This window comes from Ambystoma mexicanum, chromosome 5p (genome assembly GCF_040938575.1).
Source record: "Ambystoma mexicanum isolate Mex_15411 chromosome 5p, UKY_AmexF1_1, whole genome shotgun sequence".
NCBI lineage: Eukaryota > Metazoa > Chordata > Amphibia > Caudata > Ambystomatidae > Ambystoma > Ambystoma mexicanum.
The window spans coordinates 164,165,029-164,183,257 of NC_090930.1; the positions used below are offsets into that span (position 1 = coordinate 164,165,029).

The 18,229-nt window shown below is 46.1% G+C and overlaps 1 protein-coding gene across 1 annotated transcript in view; it reads right to left on the reverse strand.

Annotated features, from left to right (window-relative positions):
- Positions 1-18,229, reverse strand: part of ABCB7 (ATP binding cassette subfamily B member 7) — a 1,379,199-nt gene that overhangs the window by 248,757 nt on the left and 1,112,213 nt on the right. The window contains exon 13 of the mRNA XM_069612580.1: positions 14,334-14,505. Coding sequence (XP_069468681.1) covers positions 14,334-14,505 — 172 coding nt within the window. The remainder of the gene's footprint in view (positions 1-14,333; positions 14,506-18,229) is intronic.

Genomic DNA, 18,229 nt, shown 5'->3' on the forward strand with positions numbered 1-18,229 from the left:
GTCTCGAGGCGCACAGGCTTCACCTTCACGGCACACGGGCCTCCGGTCGATGACAGGCGCACGGGCCCTCTTCGTCCTCCCAGGCACACGGGCCTCTTCCTCTCGAGGCGCACGGCCCTCACCTTCTCAAGGCGCTCGGGCTTCAGCTTCTCGAGGCACACTGGGCCTCAGATCAGCGACGGGCACACAGGCCTTCCTCGGTCACTTCTGGGCTCACAGGCCCTCCGACAGGGCGCACCGGCCGCTGTTGGGCTGCGGGGCACACGGGCCCTTCAAGCTGCTGGGCACATGGGTCCTTTTCTTGTGTTCCTCTTCACTGCGGGGCACACGGGCCCTCCTCCGGAGCTCCTCACCGGTCTCCCTCTGTTGTGGGCGAACGGGTCCTCCGTCTCCTCCGTTGCTGGGCACACGGGCCCCTCCTCGCTGCAGGCGCACGGCTCTCGGCAGCTGCCGGGCACACGTGGCCACCGTTGGTTGCTGGGCTCACGGCCACGGGCCCTCCTCCACTGCCGGGCTCACGGGCCCTCCTCCACTGCCGGGCTCACGGGCCCTTCCACACTGCCGGGCTCACGGGCCCTTCCACACTGCCGGGCTCACGGGCCCTTCCACACTGCCGGGCTCACGGGCCCGCTTTCACTGCTGGGCTCACGGGCCCGCTTTCACTGCTGGGCTCACGGGCCCGCTTTCACTGCTGGGCTCACGGGCCCTCCTCCACTGCTGGGCTCACGGGCCCTCCTCCACTGCTGGGCTCACGGGCCCTCCTCCACTGCTGGGCTCACTGGCCCTTCCACACTACGGGCGCACAGGCCCTCCATTACTGCGGGCGTGCCGGCCCTCGGTCACTGCGGGCACACGGGCCCCCGGATGCTGGTGGGTATGCAGGTCCTGCACCCGTACTCCTCCGTTGCAGGGCTCCTAGGCCCTCCGTCTTCCTGTTCTGCTGGGCGCACGGGCCCCTATTGCTGCTGGGCGCACGGCCCTCCATTATTGCTGGGCGCACGGGCCCTCCATTATTGCTGGGCACACGGGCCCTCCATTATTGCTGGGCACACGGGCCCTCCATTATTGCTGGGCACCCAGGCCCTTCTACCTCCCACATGGGGTGTCACCTGTACCATTTCCTCCACGGCGTGGGACGTTTCCCTTCGTCACCAGTTGTTGTGGGGGGGGACTCAGCACTCACCAGTGCCCACGCATACCATGAAACACGGAGCCACCATCATGTTCAACCTTTCTTTATTCCTCCTACCTCTTGACTGCCGTTTCCCTTCGCTTGCTCCTCCCCTTCCTCCTGCCACCCGCTCCCTCCCATAGTCCTGGGCTTCCTTCTTAAAGGGGCTCTGTCCTTTTTCCACTTACAACAGTACATGAAATGTTCTACAGTCCATTACCTTATGTGAAGCAGGTTTAAGTTTGAGTTCAATGCGGCTGAGACTGACAGACTGCTGTTAGAGGCCTTGAGTTCTGGGGCCCACGGCGGTGTGATGCAAGGTACACTGCCTGTTGCTGTGGGGCCCCCATCATTGGCTGTAGGTCTGCAACCCCCCTGTTGGATGTCAGTCCCAGAACCTGAGCCCAACACATGGGACAGTGGCTGCAGCCGCAACCACAGCAGAAGTGGGGACCACCACTGACTGGCTTTGTGAGACTAACTGCACCACTGCAGAACCTACGGCCCCCATGTGACCTGCCTGTGGGGGCACTCACTGCCTCCCTCCGAGTCCTCCACATCTGGTTACGCATCCCAATCAGCAGAGTCAGAAGAATCCAAAGAGTGCTTGGCACAGCTGATGGCCTGTTGCACCTGTGGGTTTTCACGTCATAAAACACCAGGCCTCCACTGGTTGATTACCGTACCTCCTCCACTTCCTCGTCCTCCACTAAATATGCTGCATTATCACCTTCTGTTGCCTGTACTCCTAACTTTCTGCAGAACACGAACCAGCAATAGTGAATTCATGTCTGCAGTAACTGGCTTCATAGTTTGCGCAGCTTTTTCCATTTATAAATACAGCATCTGCCATGTGAAGGAGCAAGAGACGGGAAGTCAGGAGGAACAGAATCTGCAGAGTGACTGAGCTCCCCCTAGTCTTCAGCAGCGCAATATTTGCATAGGCTTGCCCACTGATTTCTTAGCTAAAAGTTGTGATTTAGCCATATCATGTAAGGCCAGTCAAACCAACTTGATCAAAGCTTTCACAGCCAGATTTATTTTCCTTGGCCAGGTTAACGCACATGCAGAGTAATTGCTGAATAGTAATTAATAGTTGCACAGACATTAGAACTCAACACTAGATTAGTTGTTGCACAGCCAGAATTACTGGTTAATAGCTAGATTACATAGACTGATTTAGTATGGCAAAGCCAGACATTCTGCAAGTGTGTGATTTATTTCCTGCATGAGCATATTAATTGGAGGTTGGCAATGTTAATCTCCACATTACCAGAATAATTATCAGTCAGATTAATCATTGCATAGCCAAATTTCCTGTTGCATAGCTAAACGTATTGCTATTACTGTTGCATTGCCAGATTGCTCTTTCACACCACTAGATTTGTTGTTGTATAGCCTCATCCGTAGTTGCAAATCCAGATTTGATGATGCACAGGCAAATGTACTTCTACTTAACCAAAATACTTGCTCCACACTACTAGTTGGATTCCTCCATAGGCTGGCCGATTTACTGTTGCCTGACCTACTGTTATATAGCCAGATTTATTGTTATTTAGCCAGAATTACTGTTGACCAATGATCTGCGTGCTATTATCTGTATATATCGATCAACTATTGGATGAATCAATTACTGCATAGCCACATTGATTGCAAACATCGTCCAACTATCTTCATCGCAAGATGAAGGGTCTACGTGACCAGATGCATGGCTAGATCCACCTCACACAAGTAAATACATTGTTGAGGAATTCTTGATTGTCCACATTAGCTCTCTTTTCCACTTTGATTGTTGATGATCAGGTTTCTGTAGATGCCTGGTAGACTTTGTAGCATAAATAATTATTGTGCAGTACTTTTTTTGCACAACCTGATAAATTCTGTCACACTGTGAGCCCAAGAAATACAACCTGAAGTATTACTCAAAGGTAAGTGCAACAGCCCTGTGTGGTAAACAATTAAATTTGAAGTACAGTATAATGTTACACAGGGACTTGCAGTAAAAGGACAAGGCATGTTGGACTGAAGGAGTCAAAAACCCTTTCGGAATGGTGCAGGCTGTGACGAGACAAAGAATTCTTTGCATTTATTGTACATTTCCTTTTTGTCACGATCACAGTTCGTAATGTAGTACACTTCCACATTGAGAAACTGAGGTAATATATTGGTAAGCCTCCCGACTTCTGCCTGTCTGCAAGAACAAATTCAACGGTTCAATTATGGTAAGCTCCTAGCACCTGCAAGTTTACCAACTAAGCTTTCTACCATACATGCATTGGTTAGGATGGAACACAATACATGAATATATACTACTTTCACTTCGATGAGGTCAAAGACATTTGCATATACTCTATTGAACCGGATGCAAAAACAAATGTATAAAAACGTACTGAATTCTGAGGGAGCAGGAATTCTCTTCTGCTTCAGGAGTTAATCTGCTAGTTTGATTTTTTTGTAACCATAGTGCTTTGGATAAATATACTGACCCAAAATGATCTCGGTGTTAGTTTTATGTGACAACTATGGTGCTGTAAAGGCCGCGGATCCATTGACCAGCACCGGCATCCACAGACTGATGCCGCTGCGACTTCTCCCGGTGCCATCTTAACAGGTTAGATACATGAGTCTACTTGGTGAACTCACTGGAGGGAAAATCCATTAGAAGAGAGAGCCCCTGCTCACCTGGAAATAAGTCTTTTATCTAAGGTCACTTCAGAATATCAAGACCCCTGTTTGTTGGATTTCTCCCAAGTGTAATATTATACTGGTCTGTTCTGGTTGAGCACTCTAAAAACCCAACCTGGAGACGTAACCAGTTACTGATTACAAGCACAGTATCAGTTATTAATGCAGGGAAAGTGTGGTATTATTGCATACATTCTGCCCTGATCATACGAGTTTGTTTTTGTAGCTTTTCTAATTTGTTTGAGAAAACAAATGATCTGCACACAATTCAAAACTGTCGGGAAACCGTTTCATCTACCACCAAAAGCCTCACAAAGGAACAGTTAATGACAGATGCCACCTCAACAATGCTCACTCAATCATTAGAACTGTTGACATTTACAATCTTCTATGCAAGGACAAAGTAGATCTACTGTTCATCAAAGAAACATGGCTCCATGGATCACACAGCAGTTCTACTCAAAACGAGTACCACATCATCAAGTGTGCAAACTGATAACCAGGAGAGAATGAAGAATCACTTGTTCATAGAGTCACCAATGTCACTGTACCTTTCCTTAACATCTGGGACTGTGCATTACTCATCAAGCGGCTAAAACTCCCACATTACCATACAACACTACCTTCTTCAATCTGGCTGTTGCAGTCACTCATCTTCCAATAGGCAGCTTCAACATCTGGCTTGAGAGAGGGTACATGGTTCCAAAATCACTCCTCAAATCTCCGTGCACAACACCGTAAGCAACTGGTCAGGAAATCCACCCATAATACTGGGGTGCACTCTGGGTGGAGTCATTTAATGAAAATATTTCAGCACAGTTTCCTCGACAGTCGGTTTACCCTGAGCCAGCTTATCCATCCTCTTCACCATCTTCAGGGCAGTGCAAGCACTCGTTAAACCAGCTCAAGGATCCCTGTCTGTAATCGGTCCATGAGAGAAGAAATGACGGTAATGTTGGGGGCACCTTGCATTATATTGATGTTAAGATCCCTCAGAGTACTCCATTCTCGAGGATGTCTGGGATGTCAGCGTTGGTATTGGAAGCCCACACAGTGCCACATGACCTCAGTTCTACAATTTTTTCTCCTTACTCATGTTGGGGAATTCTTGAGAGAGAGTTCTTCATCAGAGGGGCAGGATACAAGGACAATGAGGAATCTGAGGCAGGAACATCAATCAGAAAGACTCCTCTGGTTAGATATGTAGGAGGGAAACACTAACCCTGTGGCAAAGATCAAATTGAGAAATGTTGAAGATAGCCCCACCAAAACAGCCATCTGACATGATTTAGCATCCAGGCAGTAATGCTTTGGTGTGGCCTGGTAGATGTCCAACATCGGATTACCTCTTTGAGTGCCGAAGTTGTGCCCATCCGTCTAGTCCAGAGACCTCCTTCCCTGCAATGGAGTACCACTCAGAGACCCATAAGACTATCCATCTTGATAATGGATATTTCATCACGCCTTTACCTAATCTAGGACCAGTGCAGCATATGAAAAGTTTCTCAGTTCTGAAATCCTTTGTTCTAGAGATGTAAAAACAACACTTTCTTTGGGTCTAATCTGTGAAAATCTTCCTCCTGGCAGTTACATTTTTTGAGGTAGATTAAACACAGATCACCTTAGAAAGGAAGGAGGGGCATACTTCAAGCATCACTGTGTCCTTAGAAAAAAGCTGAATGTGGGGTTGAAGGATATAGTTTTTAATTTTCTAACTCTTTGTACGGAAGTCATTGCCACTAAAAATGTAGTCTTCCACGTAAGGAAACTGAGCTATCAAGAATGCATTTGCTTAAAAGGAGCTACAATCAGGTAGGCAAGATTTAAAGCCCAGGCAGCACAATGAAAGGAGCAGTGAGGAATGGATCAGAGTGATTTTTAAGAACTTCTATCACAATAGGCATTGTACGCCAAGTCACAGACCCTTAAACACAGTCACCTGTAGCCTTTACAGGACAAGGCGTAAAAGAAAGTACACTAGGCGTGTTGCAATGGTATGGGTGTATTTCATTAGCTCTGCACCAGCTGCACATTTTCCCAAGCCACATAGAGCTTTAGTTGCTGGACATCTCGCCAAAAGCAACACCACTAAGTCTTCTAGGAGGCCCCAGTCTTTATAGATTACTCTCTCAGAAGCCAGGCGTGAAGGTTGAGGGTGCTGAAGTGCCGAATCAAACCCCTGCTTGTGAGAACAAGTCTGTTCTCTGTGGAAGACATCACGGAGTGTAGATGGCCAAGTCCAGACAACCACATGGACCAATCTAGGACCATGAGGAAAATGGTTGTCCTGAGCATTCTGAGAACATGAGGGATGATGGGGATCAGTGGGAACGCATATAGGAGAATATTCCAGTCCACCACAAACGCATCCCCCATGAAGCTCTCGGGGGGAAATTAACTTGAGCAGGAGAGATTACACTTCCTGCTGGAACTGGAGGAAAAAAGATCCACTTGCAGAAGGTGAAGATCCCCGAAATAACTTCTCGGCACAACTCTCACTCATGGGAGGCCGAGTCATGCCTTCTCAGGGCTCCTGTTCTTGTGGGTCTCCTTCCCAGCGAGATGGACAAGGAAATCCCATTTGTTAATGCCCAAAACCAGAGCTGCATTGCCTCCCTTCCACAGAAGTAGTGGCCCTACGCTCCCTCTTTTGAGGAATTTTATGGCAACGGTATTGTCCACCATAAGGACAGTCCCCTGCATCAAAGGTCATCAGCCGGTCCGATAGCACAGCGAGTAAAGTGCTCGCTTTGACATGTGTGCAAAGGTTGCTGACGCAGGTTCGAATCCTGGCAGGGCCAAGCTCAGCCTTTCATCCTTCCGAGGTCAATAAATGAGCACCACACACCGTGGGTGGTAATAAGAAGTGCTCAGATACCAGAGGGTTCGTAGCGCTATATAAATGCTAAATTATTATTATCAGCACTCCTCTGAAGCCCATCAGATTCAACAGGTTTATGTGGAGTTTTGTCGCTGCCGGGGACCATAGCTGGCTCACTGTTGGCTCGTTCAGGTGTGGGCCCCCCATACCTTCAGGGAGGTATTTATTAAAAAAGCCACCTCTGCCCACAATTGGCAAAAAGTTTTTCCTGCCATCAAGTCCTCTGCAGGCAAACTACAGGAAATGTGTGATGCTGCCTCAGAACTGTGACCACTGAGATCTGAGGGTTCACTGAACAAACCTCAGTCGGGCCTCCGACACAAGGAAAATACAGAATGCCATGAGACCCAGAAAACACAAAGCGTAGGGTTGGCATTGTGTGGGCGTTTCATGACCAGCTGATGGGTGTGAAGAGCCCTGACCTTGGGAGTGAAAGTCTTCTTGGAGGTAGAGTCCACAATGTACTGGCGCAACTGCTACAGTGTCAACTAGTATTTCTTGAAGTTGATAGAGTAGCCCAGATTGTGCAAGATGTGGCAGTTGTGGTTGAGATGTTCCTGAGCCTGTGTCGGTGAGCGGGCACCGGTTAGCCAATCATCACGGTAAGGGAAGATGTGAATCCCCCTTGCAAACTGGCTGCCACCATTGCCAGCAACCTGGTGAAGACCCTCTGGGCAAAGGTGATACGGAAAAGTTAAATGTGAAACTGATAATGGTTACTGCTAATCATTAACCTCAGGTACTGTGATTGGGATGGATGGGCACATGAAAGTCAGCATCCTGGATGCAAGTGATATCAATCAATCCTAAAGCACCAGGACCTGGAGAATCTGAGAGGGTTAACCCTCTTGAATTTGTTCCATTTTTCAAGCTGACTCAGGTACAGGATCAGTCGTAGCACTCGTCCTTAGTCAGTTCCAGAAATAGTCAGAATTCCTTCCCTGGTCCCTTTCCCCGAAAGATACCCCATCTAGGACACCTTTTTCCAGCAGGGTTAAAACTTTCTACTGTAGTGCGGATCTAGAGTCCAAAAAAGAGATGCTGCAAGAATGGGAGGCAGTATCCCTGGTTCACCACTTGTCCAAAGTAATGTGCAACCATTCTTCGGAGGGCAGTGCTAAACTTCCTCCTACTGTTGCGGAGTGCAAGAGCATCTCAAAGTGGTTTTGGGGTAGCCACTGATCCTGAAGGGGCAGAGGGCAACCGTTTGAGAACATTTCTCACATATACTAACTTTCTCTGCCACTGACTAATGAGGGTTTGACCTTCATCACTTTGGTTTAAGTAGCGAAAAAGCCTGACCAAGCTACCAAGCCATGACCCCCAATCGCCAACACACCTTTCATCATCAAAATCCTCAAATAGATCTAGCAACAGCAATAGGAAAATGTCCTAAAGCAACAACCTCCTCCACTGGTCAAAACAGATTTGGCAAACCAGAGGGTAAAAAAACCCACCCTTTGCTTCATATGGGACATACTAAAGAACAACACATGAAAGCCACTTAAACGCATGCATCCTACTGGGAGCTATAGCCACTTTTGACACTATCCATCATGAGATCCTACTGAAAAGACTAGGACAATGGAGTAAAGGGAATCGCCCTTGCTGCATCACATCCATTACAAAGAGAATGAAAACAACTTTACTTTTCTGGGGATACCCTTGCAACGTTTCAGCCTCTCCTATGTACTCCTGTAAAGATTCAACCAAGATTTGGTAGGTTAAAACACTGTCTTTATCCTTTAATATTCTTGTTCCCAGAGTCTCTCACCTTCATCCTTTTGAACAAGTCTACCATTTCAAAGCACACCATTCTTATTTGGCATTCCACTTAGTGCTCCCCTCCGATTCTAGCCGTTTGCTCATCCCACTGTGTCCACTATACAACACAAATCACCCCGTCCACTTCAAAATGTTCAGAACTGCTCACAGTACCCATCACACACAGGGGCACTGAAATGAATTCTCAAACTACACAACATAAGAACACTAGTCCAGCAACAGATGCCAAGCTTCAATTGAAAGGAGCAGAGTGGTCTTCTCCCTCTTACAAATCAAACTCTGGAGCTCTGCCCAAACACTTCTACAGGGACTACCCCCTAACCTTCAGAAAACCGCTAACTTTAGCACTAAGCCAGCACCAAACGCTCAACTGCGTATGCACCTACTTGCATCAACCTGATTTAATGGAAGGCAGCCCTTAAATTATAGGACGGTATTAAGAAAACACATGCAACTTACCAACAAAGACTACTGTAAAATGTACTCACTTGAGTCATTTGTCTACCCCAACCTTCTCTCTGATAAACAGATTCGCCATCAAAATCCCATAGCATGCTACTCTACACACATACAAATCCTCCACACAAGGCCTCTGCAGTCTTTACTGTTAACACATGCACATAAATCAAGATATGACAAAGCTCTCCACTTTAGCGCTTCTAAAAAACCTTTACACATCAGTATGTAACCAAAGTGCTGAACTCCATCAGAGCTTGGGCTCTTTCTGGATAATAAACTCCCAAGTGTTCTCCATCATGCCCATAGAAGCAGTGACACTTTGGTCGCAGGTACCTTCGACAAGCAAACATCAACACCACTGGTTTTGCATTTCCCTCACACTATACCATTAACAATCCCCTCTTTTCTTACAGAGATGTGCAGAGAGGCTAACAAACATGGCAGAAGAGTGTTATACACAACCACTTGACATTACATAAAAAATATTTCAATGCTGGACTGCCTTTGTGGGTTGGACCAAACAGATAAGCAAGTGCATTTCTCCTCTGTTAAAGGTATAGAAAGCGTCAGTGCAGTGGAGACCCCACCCCCGCCCCTTAAACCGGCCCCAGTACATGGAACATGGTACTATAGCCTTCGTTCATTCTTGGTTGAGGGTTTCTCATATTTTATGTCTTTACGTACAGCACCTGATGCTTTGCTCCAAGTCTGCCTGGGTAATCCACCAGACGTGGGCCGGGCCACATGCTTGGTCACCTAGAGTGAGCAGCGCGTCACTTAGTGAGCCCAATAAGGCAGAAACATGTCTGGCGTTCCCAAATGTACTTTTGTTGAAAGGAGCTTTTCAGTATTGGACTGCAGTTTCGGGTGGGACTAGACTCCTGCAAATGGATATTCTCTTCGGTGAAAAGTACTGAGCTAAAACATTAAGGCCCTCCCAAATGGACCAAAGCCCTTAGAAGGGGCTACCATAACTGTCTCCAATTGCATGTGCATGTATACAAACACACAGCTCATTTTTGTACTTGTATTAATATTGTTTTAAGGAACATGCTTCGTAGAAGAGTAAAAGGAGTTTGCGGTCTTGATCCTACTAGGGAGAAGCCCGGCGGCCAAAAAAAGCCCTGGCGGAGCATGTTGGGCTACTCCCTAGCAGGTTTCAATGTGCTTACGTGTGAAAAGGAAAGCAGGGGTATTGGGGAGGGGATGGAGGAGTGGGGGGGGGGGGTGTGGTGACGCTGAGGGAGGGGGCACATAGGGTAGAGGGTGGGGATCGAAGTGAAACAGGGGTTTCTGGGAGGAACCCCCATGAAAGAGGCACAGGGCCAGGAGAGAGGCAGAGCGACCTTGCAGCAGTGGTTGGAATGGGTAGAGGTGAAAACTTATGCAAGATCGCTCTTTGCTCATAGATCCGAAAAAATGTACAGTGATAAAGTGGAGCAATCTTGTTTCCATGTACTTTACATTCGTTGTTGAGTTCAATATGAATGAAAAATCATTCTGTTGGTGAAGAGGAGGTATGAACCAGAGAATGAAGTGAACAGGAACTAATGGATCAGAGTTAAATATTTACAGTTCTACTACTTTGTAAAACTATTTCAGAGTTTGGGAACCTTTCTTGAAATTGAAGCATACTTCCTCATTTAACTGGACAGTGAATCTAATCGCTTCACTTAGGCTCTCTGTAGCTAGCAAGCTAGAAAACCAATCTGTAAAGACTGCAGTAAGTGCTGTTTTCCAGCTCATGTATGGGAGTTGGCGGTACACCTACTTAAAAAGGAATAGGGAATTATACTGCAGAAGAAGCACATTACATTTTGCATCCATTTTGTTTTGATTAAAGGTCCTGGACGGACATTGATGGCCAAACCAAATTGCTTATTTGTTGGATTAATACATCCTTTTGGTACTATTTGTTCTATTTAACTTCTTTCAGAGCTCAAAAGGTGTGTACGTTTATAGCCCACACGAACACAAACAACTCGTGGTAAACGTTGGAGCCCTTATCTTCTCTCAGGGCTTGAAACAGAGGAAGGGAGGCACATTTTGCAAAATGGTGCTACATTAAAGATCAGACGTCCCCTTCTCTCCCCGAAGTTAGTTAGCCACTGTACAACCTTTTTCTTTTAAACATAAAAGGTCTGGTGCAACATTTTAAAATGTCAAATCTGAGTTTACAATTAAACAATGTTCTAAATGGTCACCTCAACCGCATTGCTAGAGTTGGCACGAGGAAAACATCTGAAAGCCCTCATAGCAGTTACTGCTAAACTGTAATCTGTTTTGAACGGAAAGCAACATTAAAAGCAATTCAGTATAACCCCCTTTTTGTCAATCACACTTACTAAAAACTACCTACCCCACTCCTACCCCATATAACATATTGCTCCATTCTCCTGCGCTGCCAGATCTCATCCCCACCGGGGTCAAGTACGACACTATTTCTTTGTCACACTTCTAGCTCTGATGAGGACATGCATAGTAGAAACTGGGCATTCATAATGTGGATATTTATTGCAGTAGGTCTCTACATGCGAAATATAAACATTATTTTGCAGCTGGGGTAGGGAGTGTGATAATACCATTGTAGGCTGCAGAACTCTGTTTGAGATGCAATGTGATTTCATGTTTTTAATGGGGGGTACTCCAATGGTAGGGGGTCCGGAGGTAGATCGGATAGAAGTGGGCTGCATGATAGGGTGGGCAGGGAGAAGAGGATGTGGAAGGCTCGAGTCTGCATGGTTCGAGTAGGGTTACAGCACGCTATCTAGAGCACCAGCGGTGAACATGACACTATGACAGAACTAGTAATACAGTCGGACCTAAGTGCCCTTGTGTCTGTTAAACGATTTTCACATCCAGTCTGAATGTGGAGTGATTTTGAAAGATCTGCAATCAGACGGAGGAAGATATCTAGAAAAAAATGTATTTGTCAACAACACTTGTTTCTCTCATGCTGTCCATCTGCAAGACAAAACTCACATGAACCCTAGTTCTACATGGAAGCCCTTTAAACAATGAAGTGCGGAAGCTCTGGGAAGGGGTTTGTAGGGTAACCAACACAGGTAAAATCCCACTAAACCAGAGAATAATTGATCACTTCTTCCATTTCATCTGAAAATTTGCTGGATCCTGATTAGACACCAAATAATGTTAAAACCATTGTGCGGTATATGCGAAGGATATGGGGATTAAAACCAAAGTAACTTTAGATACAGAAGCTATTTCACTGCCTTTCAGGCATAAAAACTTGCAGTAGGTACCAACTATTCTGTTAAAAATTTTGTGAACGGGCAAGCCATTTTCCGATCATCCAAAGAGCACACGTTGGGAGGAATGTGAAAGTCACAGCCTTCACTTCAAAGAGTTCCACACCAAGCCCTTGCCTGAGCCATGAACCCATAACTTAGGCTGGGAGCAAGGACTGGCTCTGTAAGATGTCAAAGCCCCTAGGCAGCACATGCCAATGGCATGGCCACCTTCTTTGTGAACCTCACCTGCACATATGCTGGGCATCTTGGGAAATGGACCTACAACTCACGTGAGGCAGGCATATTTTTAATCCACTAGTAACATCATTTGCACAAGACCTAAATCACATCAAATAGCAACAAACAGCAACAGCCTTTCAAAGAATCATTAATACCACAAAAGTGAAAGAGGTCCATAGAAAAAAGTACATTGCAGCCAAAAAGGATTTAGAAGCGCTAATGAACAATATGCGGAAAGCTAATTTAAAAGGAAATCAAACAGGTGCTGGGAGGGGGTTTTAGACCATATATGGAATAAGGCACAATAACCATATAACTAAATGACACGCCAATCGTGAGGTTCGAATTCCAAACAAGTCTGGTTTATTCAGAAAGTATCTCAGTCGGCCGACCGGGTCTCACCACCTCACAATGTGTGTTCCCAGACACCGAGAGATGAGAGAGAGCGAGCAACAGCTAGCAAGTCATATATATATACATTATGCAATTATGCATCATCCTATACAATATCATTCGGCCCGCCCTTATACATGACAAACAGACTAGGGTTCAGTAATTGACAGTTATGCATGTGACTTCAGTCAGTCTAAACATTAGTATTTCTAGCCGAGGCTGCAGAGACAGTTTTCTGTTATGGGGAACATGGAGCACTAGCGCAGGGAAGGATATCATGTTCCAGGGGTGGGGGGGGGGGAATGGAGGGTGGACATTCCAACCAGCGTTATCTGTTCGCTGCGGCTCATGAGCTACGGGTCAGACAAAATACCGTCCTCCATGAAGGAGCACCGTTAGTTGCATATAATTCACAATTAACTGCCTTTTACAACAGTGCTTGCAAGACAAACCGGCACTTGGGCTACTGATTAGGCACAGCTCTTGCACAGCTTCAAGGCCTCAAGGAGACGAAAACAATGTATTTCTGTACAGCTCTACATTCCTGTCTACATTAGTATTTCAGAGTTCAAGCTGTGGCCTCGCACCGTGTGTGGACCTGAAGCACAAAATATACTTGCAAAGCGTTACGAAAAACAAATTGGCCGGCATACAAAACGGACTCCCTATGGCCACTTTCAGGTTCCATGGTTTGCAATGTTTGTCACATGATGAGATTTGCTTCTGGCCAACGTACTATTCATACCTTTTGGCTATGCTATTTCATTTACAGTATAACAGGGGGCTGTGCACCTCCCCTTTGATGGGGTAGTGCCTGAATCCCCTTTAAACGGGGAAGTGTCTCTGTGGACTATTCTAATATATTTTATGCTCACAGTTCATGCAAAATGTCAAAGAAAATGTTTGAAACACCGTGAGGTATCCCGACAGCAGATGCATCCAGAGAAAGACAAACTGAAACATCTGTATGATTGGCATGTCAGTGTCAATCACTTAAAAATCCATTTGATTTTGGGATTATTTCTTCAGATGAAGCTACATTCAACAATAGGTTGCTCCAACTGTCAACATACGCGAGCAATGGCCCGTCCGACACAACGGATGACAGTTACATAAGTAATTTCTCCCTTCGGCATGCTTCCTTGGTACGACTGCAATTTTGACTGATATTTTACATTAAGTTCAATGTTGTTTCGGCACAGGAACGTCAATCAAATGAGATGGCAGCACCATTTAATGCTTGTGCTTTCTCATCAGCCTTTCATCCTTCAGCTATGAATACAGCAGAGAAGAAGCTGTAGAAATCTGGCATTATGCACTATATGCAAAACTGATATTTCTAGTGCATCATGCTCAGACACTGTCCTCTACCAAGGTGTCATGCAGAAAGATGCAAGTAGAATGCATGTAGAATTTCCAACCAAACAGGTATATGTTGGTCCCTGTTTGTCGTAACTGGAGTATTTACCTGACAGCTTCAGTCCACGCTCTCCAACCTGTGTGTGGTATCCGTTGGGCATGCGAAGGATGGCATCATGGAGTCCAGCCAATCTTGCAACCTCATAGACCTCATCTTCGGAAGCATTGATGTTTCCATACAGAAGGTTATAATACAAGGTATTGTGGAAAAGTACTGCATCCTAGGAGGAAAGAAAAGAGACTCAATTACCACTTCCATTACACAGTATACCCCTCTTCACTTCCAACAAAGCAACAACTGCGATTTCTAAAAACGGCGATGGGCTATTTAAAACAAACTACACAAAAGCACATTTTCATCAATTCGTGAAAACCCTCCATTAGAGACCTAAATTGGATGTTGCAACACATTGGCAAGCAATGTTATAAGTAGTTCTGTCTGTAAATCACAGGAGGTGAAAGTTATTTAATGATATCAAACTGTCCACAACTGTTTGACAAAGAGCGCCTGCAACCTGTGACTCCAATGTTTTGGATTATGACTCATTATCCCTCACCAATGCCTATGCTGGCTGGGACTGATGCGAGCTGCAGTCGAAAACATCTAGAGTGCCAAAGGTTGCAGACCCCTGCAATTGATGGTAGACTATGTAGCTCTTGGGATAGACTGGATGCCATAGGTGACGCAATGCAGGAAGAATAATCGAGCCAGAGCCGAGAAAGGCTGCAGCCCAGTGCCTCAGGACAGCCTGTAGATTCAATTAAAGTAAGTGCGACACTGTATATCCTCAAACGTGTTTCCCCAACTTTAAGGGTCCCACCTGGGGCCTTTTTCTGGAGCGCAGGAGGCTATTCCACAAACAACTGGCCCCTCTGAAGATATCAAAAGTAACGGACCCATCAAGCGATTAATCCTACAGTAGGGAGGCGAGAGCCTCTGGCAGGATTGAGGCTCACAAAGGTCAGAGGGGCCGACAGTGACTGATTAGGGATGAAAGATTCCCTAGCTAGTGCTCTAAACATACTTTTCTAAGTTGTAGTTCCCAAGCTCTACAGTGATGCCCATTCAAAGAACACTGGTTTATTTCAACAATCCAGGCTCTGCTGACGGGGAAAATAAGTAATACCCAAAAGAAACGAATAAGAGAACAAAGCTGAAAGGATCAACATTTTTTAGACTCATTTTAGCAAGATGTTTGCACATTTTTATTAAAAATAGATGGGTTTGGGGTAAGGGTATAACTAAGGTAGGGAGAAAGTGGTGTGGAAGCGGGTGGTCTCTTGCCGTATTATTTTTTAAAAAATAATAAAAACATTTTTGTAGTTCGACCCAAAAACATTTATTTTCGTCCGCATTCATTTATTTTCCTGTAGTCTCGCTTGAAATTGAGGGTCAAGTGTGTACTCATTAGGAAATTAAGCTAGACTATCCCACATGAGTCCCAAAATGCACTCTTTAAAGAAAGGTGACTTGATCAACCAAAAGAGAGCTTACATATGCCGGATTTGTTAAAGTGCTCTGATGTGATATTTGGAAAGAGTGAGTGCAAGTGTGAATGCAAGCTGTGACAAATCTGGACTATTCATTCCTTCTTCCCAGAGGGGAGCCACCAAGACTAGGAAGTACACTCTGCTTAGCAAGACCCTCTCCTAGTTGTTTCGGAAAGTGGGACCTCACTGGGAGTGACTTCCCTCTTGGGTACAAGGTCTCACAATCCAGTAATAAACACCCTGTCCAGAATACATTGTCTGCCTACATGGGAATTGAAGACTTGTTTTGAAATCTCCTAGTACTGACATTTATTCAATCTCTTTGGCTTCAGGTAATGCTGGATCTCGCCTGCTCTACTTCAGAGTCAAAGAGGAGCAACACACCACTTTTGTTTGTGATGAAGTACACAAAATGAGGAACTTGGAATGGAGGAGAGAAACCTACGCAGAAGCAAGCATCTGAAAGGACATCATGGAGGGGCATAGCCAGCCTAGACTGTGCAGCCAGCAGTACGTGGAGAGCGTGCTGATGGCTAGCAAGCTGTCAGAATGCTGATTTTTGGCGGTCTGCCTTAAATGTAACCAGTGAATTGCAATCTCTACTAGCACTTGGCTACCTGGACCCTCTAACCTCTAGTAATCCGACAGCAGCAAACCTGTATTCCTACATAAAGTGTTTTTTCTCTCCTGGGACACCGCACCACACTGATTCATGAAACTCCCCGGCCAGTGGCTGCACCTCGCTCACTTCATGCTGCCTAAAGCAAGCACTAAGATCCTTCTTATGATCTCCAGCCTCCTCACTAACACACTCACCACCATATTTTCTCTTGCACTCACCCTATCTACCATCTATCCCATCAAGTCAGACACCAACATCTTCAGCTTGATCGCACCTCCTTACCACATCCCACCTGCTCCCTAGGTCCCTGCCACCATTCTCCCATACAATCCAACCCTGACACACATAGGCACACCCTCTGCCACCACATGCTCACTCAACCTCAGATGCTCCAGACTCAAAACCCGCACTCAACCACTTGACATCAGCCACGACCCCATAGCTACAGCACTCCACAATCTATGCCTAGGTGCACGCTCAACCTTCTATGGCACGTCACGCATTGAACCCACACACGCATCCAGGTATACACCATCAACTCAGCTACCGCGTGAACCCACACCCCTCACTACAGTAAAAGCAGCCAGCCTCCCCATTAGTGCCAAGCCCAATACCACACCCACACATCTCCTTAAATGTGCCCTCCTAAACGTTCGCTCACTTCCAGCGCATGCCCTAGAAATTCATGATCTCATCGACAGCTCTAACCTTGACCTGCTGGCCATCACTGAAACACTGGCTTCATGAAGCATCAGGTCCATCCATTGCTCTTGCTCTCCCACCAGGTTATACAATCCATAGGCAAGACCGACCAACACTCTCCCTAAGACCTATCACACTACCCTGTGACAGCAACGCAGATATTTTATCTGCCAAGCTTGCTCTATAGCCCAATAGCACCATCAACATTCACATACTGTATCATCCCGCTGGACTTCCAGAGCCACCTCTTACATTTACTAAGCAACATTAAAGCCTCCACCAAGACCCTACTTCTCAGCGGCCTAAACCTCGGTTCCAATGACCCCAAAGATAAAGCTGCCACCCCTCTTACCAAGGAACTCATTGAGCCTCATTGAATTAGGCTTCACACAAAAAGTCTCTAGCCCCACACACTACATAGGCTGCACCCTTGACTGGGTCGCTGACCATAACTGCCACACCTCCATCAACGCCAACTCGGCGCTACCCTGGACCGACCACCACTGCATTGAGTTCACCTTACCCACCTCCACTAGCACCAAAATCCTCACCCCCGCACTCCTTAAATTAGTCAGAAGCTCCAAAAAACTAAAAGAGTACAGCCTTCGACTACACCTTAATACCCCAGCACTAGCCCCCCTTCTCCAACAACCCAAACGTGTTAGCTGATATCTACAAAGATACTCTATCCAGAGCAATCAACTTCATAGCTCCACGTGAACCCAAAAAAGGCAAGAAATCTTTACACTCTAACTCGTGGTTCACCGATGAACACTACAGGCCCTACGCTCCTGCAAAAGGGAGGTTAAAAAAAACTGGCTAGCATACCCTAGCGAGGACACAAAATGGCTTCAACCAAATCTCACAACTATACAAAAATGCCATCACCAACACCAAAGCTAATTCCTTCAATGTTCGTATTACCAATGCCAAACCACAATCTAAAGAAATCTTTGCCATCTTCAATGAACTTCTATCTCCCCCAATACTTCAGATGAGATTACTTAAGACTAAGCCTGGTGCTCCAGTATTCAAGCCGCCATGCTTAACAAAATAGAGCTCCTTCAAAACAAAATCAAAGATTATCGCAAAGCACTAGCACACACCCATGGTCCCAAACAATCTGACCC